Genomic DNA, 12025 nt, shown 5'->3' with positions numbered 1-12025 from the left:
CCGTGACCTCCATCGCCTCCGTCACACCTCCATCACCACCACCTCGCCTCCATCACCTCCACACCCCTCCATCACCTCCATCACACCTCCATCACCTCCTTCTCACCTCCACATCTCTCCATCACCTCCATCACCTCCATCACCCCTCCATCACTTCCTTCACACCTTCATCACCCCTCCATCACCTTCACACCATCACCTCCATCGCCTCCTTCACACCTCCATCAGCCCCATCATCTCCTTCACACCTCCATCACACCTTCATCACCTCCTTCACACCTTCATCACTCCTCCATCACCTTCACACCATCACCTCCATCACCCCTCCATCACCTCCACACCCCTCCATCACCTCCTTCACACCTCCATCACCTCCTTCTCACCTCCACATCTCTCCATCACCTCCATCACCCCTCCATCACCTCCTTCACACCTTCATCACCCCTCCATCACCTTCACACCATCACCTCCATCGCCTCCTTCACACCTCCATCAGCCCCATCATCTCCTTCACACCTCCATCACACCTTCATCACCTCCTTCACACCTTCATCACTCCTCCATCACCTTCACACCATCACCTCCATCACCCCTCCATCACCTCCATCACCCCTCCATCACCTCCATCACCTCCTTCACACCTCCATCACCTCCTTCACCCCTCCATCACCCCCTTCACACCTTCATCACCTCCCTCCAACTCACCAGCAGAGGCACAGATGCATCCATCTCCCGCTTTCTCCTCAGCTCCATTAAAATCAGCTTTCCCCCCCGCTCCGAAGCCGGAGGCTGTTTTGCTCATTACTTGGAGGAAGGAGCGGGTGGGGTGCTGGATCCGTGCGCCAGCTGACCTTCCCAAGCTAAACGGCAGGCTGTGCCAGGGATGCGAATTAAAAACAAAATCATTATGATAGCGGTCAGTAACAATAATGCGAAGGTGAGTGAGGTCATGGCCGAAGGAAGGCTCCTCTTCTAGAGAGCAGCCTTTCCATGGCACAGCCACAAAATTAAAAATAACTCCATGGTACAGTGGGTGGCATCATTAAAAAAGCCACTGAATTGCCCAGCTGTCCCTGATGTCCCAGTGATGGATGGAGTCAAATATTAACTTTTCTGCACTTATTTTGATTTTATCCCTCACACCACAGAGCATCCCAGGGCAGGGTTTTGGGGAGGAGCACACTTTTCAGCAGACTGAATTTTGCCAAGATTCCTGGTATCATACCCCCCATTCGAGGGCTTGGCTAAACATTTGTGCCTCATGAAAATGCGCCTGTGGGGCAAGAGCGGTTTCCTGGAAACCCTGGAGGGCTGGTCCTTGCAGGGATGCCACTTCAGGTATGCACAGTCCCCAATTTTCCATATAATCCCTTATTACCTGCATGGCAATTTAATGTTTATTGCCTTTTTGTTAAGGGAAGTTATGCAAAGCTTTGGAAATAATCGTGCTCTGAGACAAGGAAGCACAGAGCAGGCAATGGCCTGAAGCATCCCTTCATGGATCGCCTCCCTGAGGGTTCCAAAAGGCTGTTTTCAAGCTATTGATTCATTTTTTTTCAGGGATGGAAGGGCTAGTCCTGATTTTTAGTGAAATCCTGAACTGCGCTGGTACTCAGCATCACCTCTCCGCAAATCCCAGATGATGCTTTAGCTTCTCTATATACACAGGGAGATGACCAGGCCCAGCACCCATGGGGACTAAAAACTCCCCCTAATGCCACTAGTGTCACAGCCCCACCAGTAAAGGAACAGCTAGCTCACGTCCTCATAGGAAAAACCCTGCTCCAACATATCCAAGTCAGATTTTTAAGGATGATAGAGGTGTAGGGTTTTTTTCCCCCAAAAAAATCTTTGCCCAGTGGAATAAGACCAGCAAGAAACTTAAGAAACTTTTATATAAGTATTTATTGGGTTAGAAATTCTGTGCAGTGTATATCCCAGCCTATGGATGCATTCCACACAGGTACAAAGAAGCAGGAATTGCTGCTTCATTTGCCATGAGACTTCACCTTCACACTGGCTAAAGCAGGCTGCAACATAGGGCAAGTGCATCTCCTGCAGTCCTCAAACCCTTGCTCCTTTTACTAGTCCGAGTACAGAAATCTATTGCTTGCTAAAAAAATTGCTAGTTTAAAAAAAGCAGCAAATACATAGTCAGAAAGCCAGAAGTGTTCTACTGTGCCTCTTACTGCTTCTTGTCCCTTATTCTCAGTCCTTTGATATTTTCCAGGAGGCTTCTTGTCAGGAGTTTAGCTAATATCTCAATTTGTGAGCAGCACTGCTTACAGATTTATTTTTTTTTCCTAGTAGGCTGTCACCAAGGATTGGTAGAAACACTCAGGGATTCATTTCATGAATTTACAGTCAGGGAATTTAACTGTGCGAGGGTGCACCCAGAACAGGTCCACTCAAGATGAGTGCTGGCATTGCCTCGAGAGCCCTTTAGAAGGCAGCTGGAGCAGTGGGGAGAGCCTGTTCCCTTTGGCACAAGGAGCTGAAGGCTTCACAAACAGCTCTGCCAAATGAGCTGGAAAGACTTTCACCCCGTGGGAAAAGGCTGGCCAGGTTTCTCAGGGAGGAACCTGCAGATTTATTCCTATTAGGTGGATGAAGGGAGTTGCCCGTGGCAGCTCTGGCTCTGCCTGCAGTGCTGGGCAGGGCGAGGACATCCCTACCGCCATCCCACACCACTTCTCCCAGCCCAAAGCATCCTCCTCCCCATCGCAGGGCTGCGGTCCCCCTGGACCCCCCAAGAGGGATGAGTGGGCTGGACCTCTGGAGAGCTTTTCTGCAGGCAAGGGCAACAGAGCTGGCTAGAGGGGCTGTGAGGAGCCTGACAAAGCCAGCTTTATCCCTCCCCGCTCGCATTTACATGCGATGAACAAACCTCCAGTAAAGCAACACAGCGAGGGGCTGTGCTGGCTTCTAGAGAGCATTAGCAAAAGCAGGCTGAGTGTCCGACTGCAAGGGCTGGCTTTCTTCTGCAAAGCGATGCTTCCTCCTGCAGCTTATGGAGAGCTCTTTGTGGGGAAACGCTTCTTAATCTGGAAGCACTCGCATTTCTTGTATTTCATTGTCAGCCCGTACTGAGGGCTGATGTCCACCTCCTCCCCAGGGCGGAGGCTGAACTCCAGCTGCTGCAGCATGGTGGCCAAGAAGAGGAAGACCTCCCACCGGCCAATGGACTCTCCGATGCATCGCCTCTTCCCCAAGCCGAAAGCCATCACTTTGTCGCTCTCTGTCCTGCTTATTTCAGTCCCTGCAGCATTGAGGAACCGCTCAGGGTTGAAGGTTGAGGGGTCCTTCCAAAGCTTCCTGGAGCAGAAAGGAGACACACCTGAGGAAGCCGTTTTCACCCATTGCAATGGGGACAGCAATCAAAAAAACTCCTCGCAGAGAGAAGCATTGCAATGCTTTCTCATTTCACCATCCAAAAACTTTGGCAATCTCTATCCCTGATCTAAAATGCCAACTACATGTCAGACCCCATCAGCTCAGTCTATTGAAACCTCTATTTCAAACTCAGATTGTGTTTGCCTGTGCAGATACCGGAGATGGATTCAATTCAGCATGCAATAGTTAGAGATCCTGCAGTTTCAGCCAAAAGGAGAGCACAGAAATCGGTCAGCAGCTCTTAAAAAAAGGAAGGATGGAGACCTGAGGGTTTTCCCACCTTGAACCCTCCCAGCAAAACTTCCCAACCTGTCCCAGCTCAGCTGCTGGGAGGTGCCACATGGGATTTTCCAGTGTCTTAGCTGAGAATTTCTGCTAAGAAAGGCCCTGAAGACAGTTTTCCCACTGCAATTCTCACCAGCCTATGCAGGAGCAGAAGGGATATTGTAATGTTTCTGTGCTGCTGGGCTATTTGGATATGTCTTGAGCTTCTGATCCAAAATACCTGATCTGGAAACCACCTTCTGTATCAAGGCTTAGTCAATTTACTCCCTCCCCAGGAGGGTCTCTACTGGAGAGCAGTGGAGGGGTAAGATGGGGCTTTGGTTTCCAGATCCCCTTTCATTCACCAAAGCTGATTATCAGCAATAACAACACAAGCATGTTGAGTTTAACGAGAGTCACATCACCACATTTTTCTCCCTGAAAGAAGGCACCAGGCAGTTCCCATTGAGCACATCCAGAGCCGTCAACCCAGATCAAAAGGGCTGCTTGGCAGGAGGATCTACCGATTCCTGATTATTCAGCAGCCCAAGCTGCCAGCTCTCACACATACATGGAAAGTCTGGTGCACTGAGGACATCATCACCTTACTGCACATGAATTGGGTAAGCCCTGGTGTTGGGGAGTTGCTGAACTGGTGGCCAAGTCGACCCAGAGCTTCTCTATGCCCAGGAGAGCCAAGACTGGGCTCAGCATCAAACCCACAGGATTTTTGGTCCAATCTGCCCTTTCCTGCCTTCATGACCCATTCGGCTTTTGGGATGTTGTTCTAAAGGATCAGAGCGATCTTAATGCTAGGCAAAGCCATCACAGCTCAGATAAGCATGGGGGATTTGGTATACTCACTCATCATGATTCACTTGCCACTGGTTGATAAACACACAGGTATCCTTGGGGATGTAATAGCCATTCAACACCGTCGCTTTTGTTGTACTGAAAGAGATACAGGTGGAGGGGAAGACAAGTTAAGAGGAGACCCACAGCTTCACAGCAAAACAGAGCTTGCAAGTCCTAGGGGTGTTTCATTTTCAATGCCCTGTTTGTACTCTTAGGACTGGCTAGGAAATACCCCAGTTTGTATTTTGGGGACTAAATAGTCTTGGTTAACACTTTTCCTCAAGCAGAAAGATTCCAGTTTCAGGAGGCTGGATGAGTCATTATGTGGTTTCTCCCAAGCCAGGGAGAAATATAAACCCAAGGGTGTTTGCCACCCCTCCACTAACAAAGGCTTTGGAGTAAAACCACTCTCAAAGCAAAGGATTCAACCCCAGGAAGGCAGCAAGCCAGGCAGCTGCCAGCCCTGAGGGCAGCGGATGCAGCCACAGGCACCAGAGCAACGTGGCAGCCACACTATCAGCAACCGTGAAAGCCACGGAGAGCTTTAATATGAGCAATTCAGGCTGTGCACTGGAATATTTCCCCATAGCAGGGATCGATTCCCAGGCAATTATCTGCCTAAATTGCACCTCCCAGAAAACCACTCCAAAAAAACCCCCTGAATAACATGTCAGCCGCTCCAGTCCATACCTGTGCGGAATGGTGAAGGGCAGGAAGGAGGAGTGCCTGAACATCTCCAGGATAAAGGCTTCTGTGTAGGGCAGCGTGCCTCGGTCCGACAGCCTCGGTCTCCTCTCCCGGCCGATGGTCTGGTCTGCGGGAGGTCGAGAGGAGGGCTGGGGTCAGCCCTGGCCGGAGAGGTTTTGGCCCCGGAGGAAGCAGGTTCATGGACTTACCTAGTTCTTCCTGGATCTTCTTCTGGATGTCAGGGTACAAGGCAACATACATGAGGCTCCAGGATAAGGCAGTTGCCACAGTGTCAAAGCCTGGATGGACATAAAGGCATTGAGTTACCAAAAGAGGACAGCTGAGTGGGTATTTACAGATCCCAGCACTATAGATGTTTGCCTTGGAACAGTTCCCCCATCAGCTATCACTGAAAAGCTATCTACTCTGGTCACGGCTCAGGAGGGCACTCAAGAGACCAGCAGCAGCTCCAAACACCCAAGTGTGGCCAGAGTCCCACCCGAACAGCTCCAGCTCCCCCCCTCAGCCTCCCAGCAGCAAGGCTGTACCCTCAGAAATGTTCTTACCTGCCCCGAAGAGGTCATTGACGATGCTGATGATCTTCTCATTGGAAAGCGGGACACGGGCATCCTCCCCTACACTCTTCTCCTGGCAGTGCTCAATCAGCGAGTCTGTGATGTCCCGGATGTGCTCCTGGGGAAGAGCCGGTGGGTCAGGGACATCATGGACACCTAGGGCTGGGGAAACCTCCCCCAGCCAGTGCCAGCTCCTGGGGGGAATTAACTGCAGATTGGAGAAATCCAAGGAGCTTTCCTGGGCAGAGGCTGGGGGACAAGGGAGTACCCTCTTCCCCCCATTGCCAGGCAGGCAGCATCTGACAGTTGTAGGCATCTCTACCCACTTCCAAGAGCGTCCATGCTCTTACCTTATCAAAGCTGGTGTAATGCTCCTGGACAATTTTTTGCACAAAGAAGCTGAAACGCCTGTTGATGTCCTTAAAGAGCTGCATGGTGCGGCTGGGAAGATACCGGAGCACGGGGATGAAGTCAGCGGGGTTGCCAGCAGCAGCAGCATCCCCAAATTCATTGCTGAGATTCACCAAGCTGAGCAGCTCTTGGTCATTGTGGTCGTAACGCTTGCCAAAGCATATGGCACAGATGACGTTGGCCACAGAGACCACCAGGTACCGGTTAAGGTCAAAGCTCTTCTCTTCATCCATCAGCTGGAGGAATTTGGTGACCAGGTAGTCAGCCTCCTTGGAGACGTGCTCTTCCAGGAGGCAGGTGGAAGAGGAGGTGGGGCTGGGGGCAATGGAGAAGGTCTTCAGGGCGTTCTGGGCCAGCCTTCTGCGGGCTTTCCACACCTCCCCTGAGTCGGGGCTGAACGCCAGGCTCTGGCCATTCGAAATGTATTGGAAGCTGTGGAGGTCAGGACGCCCCATGAAGTCTTCTCCTTGCTTCACTAGGGCTTGCTTGATGGTGTCCAAGCCGCTCAGCACCAGGACGGGCCGTGTGCCGATCCTGACCTCCATCACGTCCCCATACTTCTGGCTCAGCCTGGTCAGGGCCAGGTGCGTGTCCTTCCTCAGCTCCAGCACGTTGCCGAGGATGGGGTAGCCTCTGGGTCCTGGGGGGGTCTTCAGCCCCTTGGGCACATGCTGCCGGAAGGACTGGATGAGCAGGAAGACCAGGCAGAAGACGGCAGCCACAAGGAAGACCTCGGTGGCCGAGACAATGCCTTGGCTTCCCACCAGAGACATCGCGGCCTTCATCGCCGCCGGCATGTAGAAACCTTAGTAATAATCCAAAGAGGCATTATGAAAGGGGGAAGGTCCCTGGAGCACCTCTAGTCTGAGATGCTCTTAGTAGCAACCGCACAGGACTGCGGGCAGGAAAGCTGGGCTTAACTTCTGATCCAGAGCTGCTTCGGTTTTCTGCACTTTAGGAAACTGCTTACACTTAAAAGCAGGTTTTGTGCTAGCCGGGAGTGAAAGGAGTAGGTCCCATAGCTTTTCCTCTGTGTGCCAGGGAAGGAAATATGCTCTCTTAACTACAGGACCTCTCTTTTCTACTACAATCTTTTCCAGAGCGCTTGACTATAGGGGAGCTGAATTGTCCTGATTTGAGTCATCTGGTTGCTCGTGCGGAGCCTCTGCTTGCCAGCAAACTAAATACAGCATTGCCACAAATCTTCCTAAAGATCCACGGCCGTGAAAGCTAACCATGGCTGTAGTGGGGGGCCAGCAGGCTGTGGGCACCTGGCTCCCAGCTCTGTCAGAAATCCCTCAGAAAACCGTGAGCCAAGGGTAGGAAGAGGCTGGATCTGAAAGCCCACCTCCCCTTGGGTTTGGGAGGGTGCTACAGCCTCCCACGGGACACCTGGGTCCCATGGGGTGAGGAGCCTGGGGGGGCTGCTGGGACCCCTGCACCCCAGTGGGTGCAGCCCAGCCGGGACCCCCTCCCAGCTGTGGATGGTGGCCACCCAAGGGCAAGAGGGGCTGTAGAGCAAGGGTTACCTCCGGGACACGCCAGCAATCACTTTCCAACAGCTCCGGGAAAGATGCTACGGGAGATTCGGTGAGCCGGAGAGGGGGAACACCCTGCAGCAGGGTACCCCCAAGTTTTCCATCCCTCGGGGGTCCCCCAGGAGGGCTGGAAGTGCCTCCCCGCACCTCTCCATCCTCCGGACGGAGAGCTGAGCCGTGGGCAGCCCCCCACCCCAGGGTACTCACCTCCGGAGCGGAGCGCCTGGGGGCCCGATCCTCCCGGCAGGTACCCCGCTCGCTCTTCGCTCCTGCTTTATATGCATCGCCGCTCGCCCTGATTGGCCCGGCAGCCTCCCGTCACGTGACCGAAGCCTAATCAAAGCTGACGTGCGACCAAAACTTCTAACTAACTAACTCGGACACCCCCCCCCCCACGCACCCCTCCCGGTAGTGGCAGGAGAGGGACCGCGCAGCCCCCCGCCACGCGTGGGAGCCCTGCTCCCCTGCCTGTCGCCGCCGGGGAGGCTGCAAAGCGGTGGGAGAAGGAGGCGGCGGGGGGGTCCCGACGGGGCGGGCGGGGGTGCCGGTACCGCCCGTGGGTTCCAGACCGGGGGGGGCACATCGCGTGCGAAGCGGGCGGGATGTTTGGGCAACCCGCGCCGCCCCGGTCACTCCAGTCACGCTACCGGCAGGATCTTAAAGGCGCCGGTCCCGCGCCCCGGTTCCCCCCTCGACCCCCGTCCCCGTCCCCGTCGCAGCCCTCGCTGCGGGTACCCGGGCCCCCCCCCCGCCGCCGGTGCCCGCGGTCCCTGGATGGCCCCGATACCCGGAGCCGCGGGGCGAGCGGGAGCGTGGGAAAATAGCCCCGGTGTTCGCGGTGGCGGGCAGGAGGGGGGATTCACCTCCCCACGGGGCCCCGCGAACACGCAGGGATGAGCGTGGACCACCCTGCCCACCGCCGTGCTGTAGCGATCTGCCCCCTCCGGGGGCTTGTCGGTCCCTCCACCGGTGTTCCCCCGTAAAGCAGAGGGAGGAGAACCAGGGTGGTGGTGGGGGGGGTTCACCGGGTCTATTCCCCCCCCCCCACGCTGCGGGGCCGCTCTGCTCGCCCACAGCCCGGATTGGGTCCCCGTGGGGAAGGCGGCGGTGGGGCAGCCCCGGGCGGGGGTCACGGCCCTCGCTGCCCCGGCCCGGTTAAAGATTGTCCAGGTTCGCGTGAGAAGCGGCCGTGCCCTCTGTCACCTCCTGTCCCTTGGGGACAGAGCCGGCCGGGGGTCGAGTTGGCACGGGGATGGGGCAGGGGATGCAGCCGGAGAACGGGGTGGGGGGGGGTACATCGGGGGGATGCTCGGGGGAACAAAGGGGGGTCTCAGCACCAGTTCACAGCTCCAGCCCCGCACCAGTCCCTGTGGGGTGACAGGCCAGGACCTGCCCCTCAGAGAGGACAAGGGGGACCAGCCCCACACCCCAAATCTCACCCCCTCCACCCGCAACCCCGTCCCTAGCCCGGCCACAGAGGGATGGGAGAGGGGCCGAGGGGGTCCCGCCCTGCCGGGGGGTCCCAGCGGTGGCACTGGGGACATCGCGTGCGAAGGGGCTCCGGACAGACCCGAAGGGCCGCCCTGGTCACTCGCAGTCACGCTATGGGTGGGTGTGGGGGGGAAATGGCTTTTAAAGGACCAGGGCGGTGGCCCCACATCCAGGAGCCTGGCCCGGGGTCAAAGCGGCGCCGGAGCAGCTCAGGATCAGCCCCCCCGCCCCGGCTGCTGGGGGCGGGAGGGCTCCCCAGCACCCGGTACACTGTCGGGGGTAACAGGGCTGCATCCCCTCTGCCATGGGATGCTGCCATCACCTCCAAGGGGACAGCAGCCCTCCCCTGCCACTTGTGTCCCCCTCGATAGGACACGGACGTCCCAGCCCTCTCCAGCCACGAGGAATGGGGGAGAGGGCGGTTTCCCACCGTGCAAAAGCGGGGGTGTCAGTCGTGCCACCGCAAATGTCCCCTTTGGGATCCAGGGGACACTGGACGGTGCTCTAGGCTGCTCCGATGGTCCCAGGCAGGGCTGTCTGTTCCCAGGGGACACGCTGTGCAAATGGCCCCCTGCGCTGTCTTTCCCTGTGACTCGGGAGAGGGGCTGCTCGGGACACGTGGACCAAGCAGGAGATGTCGATGAGTCCATAAACCCCAGGCGGAGATGTCTCCACGCACGCTCGCACGCACCGTGGGCACTTCGTAGAACATGCGGAGGCGCCCACGCCCCCAGCTCCCGGCAAACCCACGTCCCTCCCGTCGCGCTGCGTGAAGCTGGCACGCGTGCATTCGCCCCATCTTTATGTACGCCTATACAGGCACGCTGCTGCACATACCAACTACGCGTACACATTGCACATACAGAGCTGACGCGCACCTGCGCTCACACGCGTGCGCATTTTAACACGCTCTTATGTCCGCAAACATGCTCTATGTTTCTTATATACACAGAAATAGCTTGCGTGCCTACAAATGCACAGCACATTTATGCCCTTGCTTGTATGTATTTGCGCCTGTTCACGTACACGTGTGCTTTGCCACCCGTGCGCACGCCTGCAGGCACCGTCGTTCTCTTGCTCACGTATATCCTTGCACACGCATGCCGGCACGACCATACACGCTAACAAACCCGCAGGCACGCAGCCGGGATCCTCCCCGGCGTGGTGACCCACGGAGGGAAACAGGGTGCATCCGTGTACGCTCGCAGGAGTGTGCGAGCCCTACTGAGGACAGGGGACCGGCAGCGGCTCTCCGGCTGGCCCCCCCCGGCCAGCTCCGGGGAGCCGAAGGCTTAGCTAGGGGTGGTGGCCGGGATGGGAGCCTGGTGCTGGGTGAACTGGGTGAGGATGGGGTGTGAGGCTGCCTGGCACGCAAGGCAGAAGCTCTTAACGCTGTTCTCATCAGGAGGCACCCTGCCCTCGCAGGGCTTGGCAGCAAGCACGAAGGAGGCTGGGGGGGGCAGAGAACGGGATGGGGGGGGTAGAAGAGGGGCGGGTGGGTCCTGGGGAACCCCTCTGGGATTCCTGATGTGGCCCCAGCACCCTCCCCAGCTTCTCCAGCGCTTTGGGATATGATGGATCGGGAGAAGCTGGTGGGGGTTCCCTATCAGCGCAAGGCCACCAAGGTCTGAAATGCTGCCCGGGGGGGTCGGTCTTGCCCCCCCCCCCCCCCCGCCATGCAATGGAGCTGGGTAGATCTGTGGGGATGGGAGATGCCGGCTGGATCCAGCCTGCGAGACAAGCCCTGCATTGTCCTGCTCCTGTGAAACCCCAGCCTGCCTCCCCAAAAATGCTCCCTCACATCTCCCTCGCTGGGAGGCACTGCCTGGTGAAGCTGGGGCTAGTAGGTCTGCAAGGTGCCTGGCAATTATCAGAATGAGTATTAGCAGCCAGGGTTTTGTAACTGTTCTTGCCAAACATTAATGAACGGCGTCATTGCTATTAATGAGCCTGATTAGACCAGATGTTGAAAGCCTTTATTAAATATTAGCTCAGCTTTTACCTGGGCCAAATTCCCACTGTAGTTTTCAAAGATTGAATGAAACCTGGGGCTAAACCCCACAGCTCTGGCTCCTTCCTGCTCCTCCAGCTCATCCCGGCTGCACTTCCCAAAGCCCTGCGTTTTGCCCCAGCTCGAGCAGCAGCCCCACTCACTCCTGCATCTCCTGCCAGGTGGCATGCTGTGTTTTCGGAGGGATGAACTGCCCCAGCCTTGCCTTGCGCTGCCCCTTTCACCTCTCCTATCTCTCCGGCTCACCTCCTCCCCTCCGCCCCGCCACTCCTCTCCCTCACTGCCTGTTTGCCACAGAGGAGCCGGGGGAAACGAGCCAGCCACCTTCTCACGCAAACCTGGGCAATCGTTAACCTGAGCCTGGCTCTGCCACTGGGCCAGAAGGTCCTGCCACCACCGGTCCTGGGGCACGGGGACCTCTCAAATGATTCCCTGGGGGTAGAGAGGGCTGTGGCCGTGGACGCCTTGCTGCGAACGCATCCCCTCGCAGCTGGAAGGAGCCAGAGCCTGCAACTCCCAGTACGACCAGAGTGGCCATGGAGGTGACAGCCCTCTCTATGTGCTGGGAACAGTCTGGTCAGCCCAAGAAAGGTCTTTGGGGGAAACACTGGCACCCACATCCCACGGGGCAGCCATGCCGAGAGCGTGTCCTCCATCGTCCCCAGGGCAGGGCTTAGGGACCCCCTTCTGCCTCCCCATCCTGGACTCTAGGGCAGGCACGTGCCCCGGGCAGGAGCAAAAAAACACCGTTTGTCCCCCAGAGCCTGTTGGAGCTGAGGAAGTATCTTCCCTGGCTTCTT

At 56.8% G+C, this 12025-nt stretch overlaps 1 protein-coding gene across 1 annotated transcript; it reads right to left on the bottom strand.

Annotated features, from left to right (window-relative positions):
* Positions 1 to 1886: 1886 nt before the first annotated feature.
* LOC142038528 (cytochrome P450 1A4-like) lies at positions 1887 to 7954 on the bottom strand. Its single transcript, XM_075043987.1, has 7 exons — positions 7931 to 7954; positions 6125 to 6990; positions 5766 to 5892; positions 5409 to 5498; positions 5203 to 5326; positions 4522 to 4608; positions 1887 to 3315 (listed from the first exon to the last, which is right to left on the bottom strand). The coding sequence occupies exons 2-7, from the start codon at positions 6980 to 6982 to the stop codon at positions 3009 to 3011; spliced, it is 1593 nt and encodes a 530-aa protein (XP_074900088.1). The 5' UTR covers positions 6983 to 6990; positions 7931 to 7954; the 3' UTR covers positions 1887 to 3008.
* Between the last annotated feature and the right edge of the window lie 4071 nt (positions 7955 to 12025).

This window comes from Buteo buteo, chromosome 13, assembly GCF_964188355.1.
Source record: "Buteo buteo chromosome 13, bButBut1.hap1.1, whole genome shotgun sequence".
NCBI lineage: Eukaryota > Metazoa > Chordata > Aves > Accipitriformes > Accipitridae > Buteo > Buteo buteo.
Note: the sequence above shows the minus strand (reverse complement) of the source record. Positions and strands in the feature narration are given on the sequence as shown.

Excerpts from the sequence above, each read along its gene's own strand:
- LOC142038528 (XM_075043987.1), bottom strand. The coding sequence starts at position 6,982 with ATGCCGGCGGCGATGAAGGCCGCGATGTCTCTGGTGGGAAGCCAAGGC. Across the intron at positions 5,499-5,765 it reads CAATGACCTCTTCGGGGCAG|GCTTTGACACTGTGGCAACT; the intron begins GTAAGAACATTT and ends ATGTCCATCCAG. Across the intron at positions 4,609-5,202 it reads CCCTTCACCATTCCGCACAG|TACAACAAAAGCGACGGTGT; the intron begins GTATGGACTGGA and ends TATCTCTTTCAG.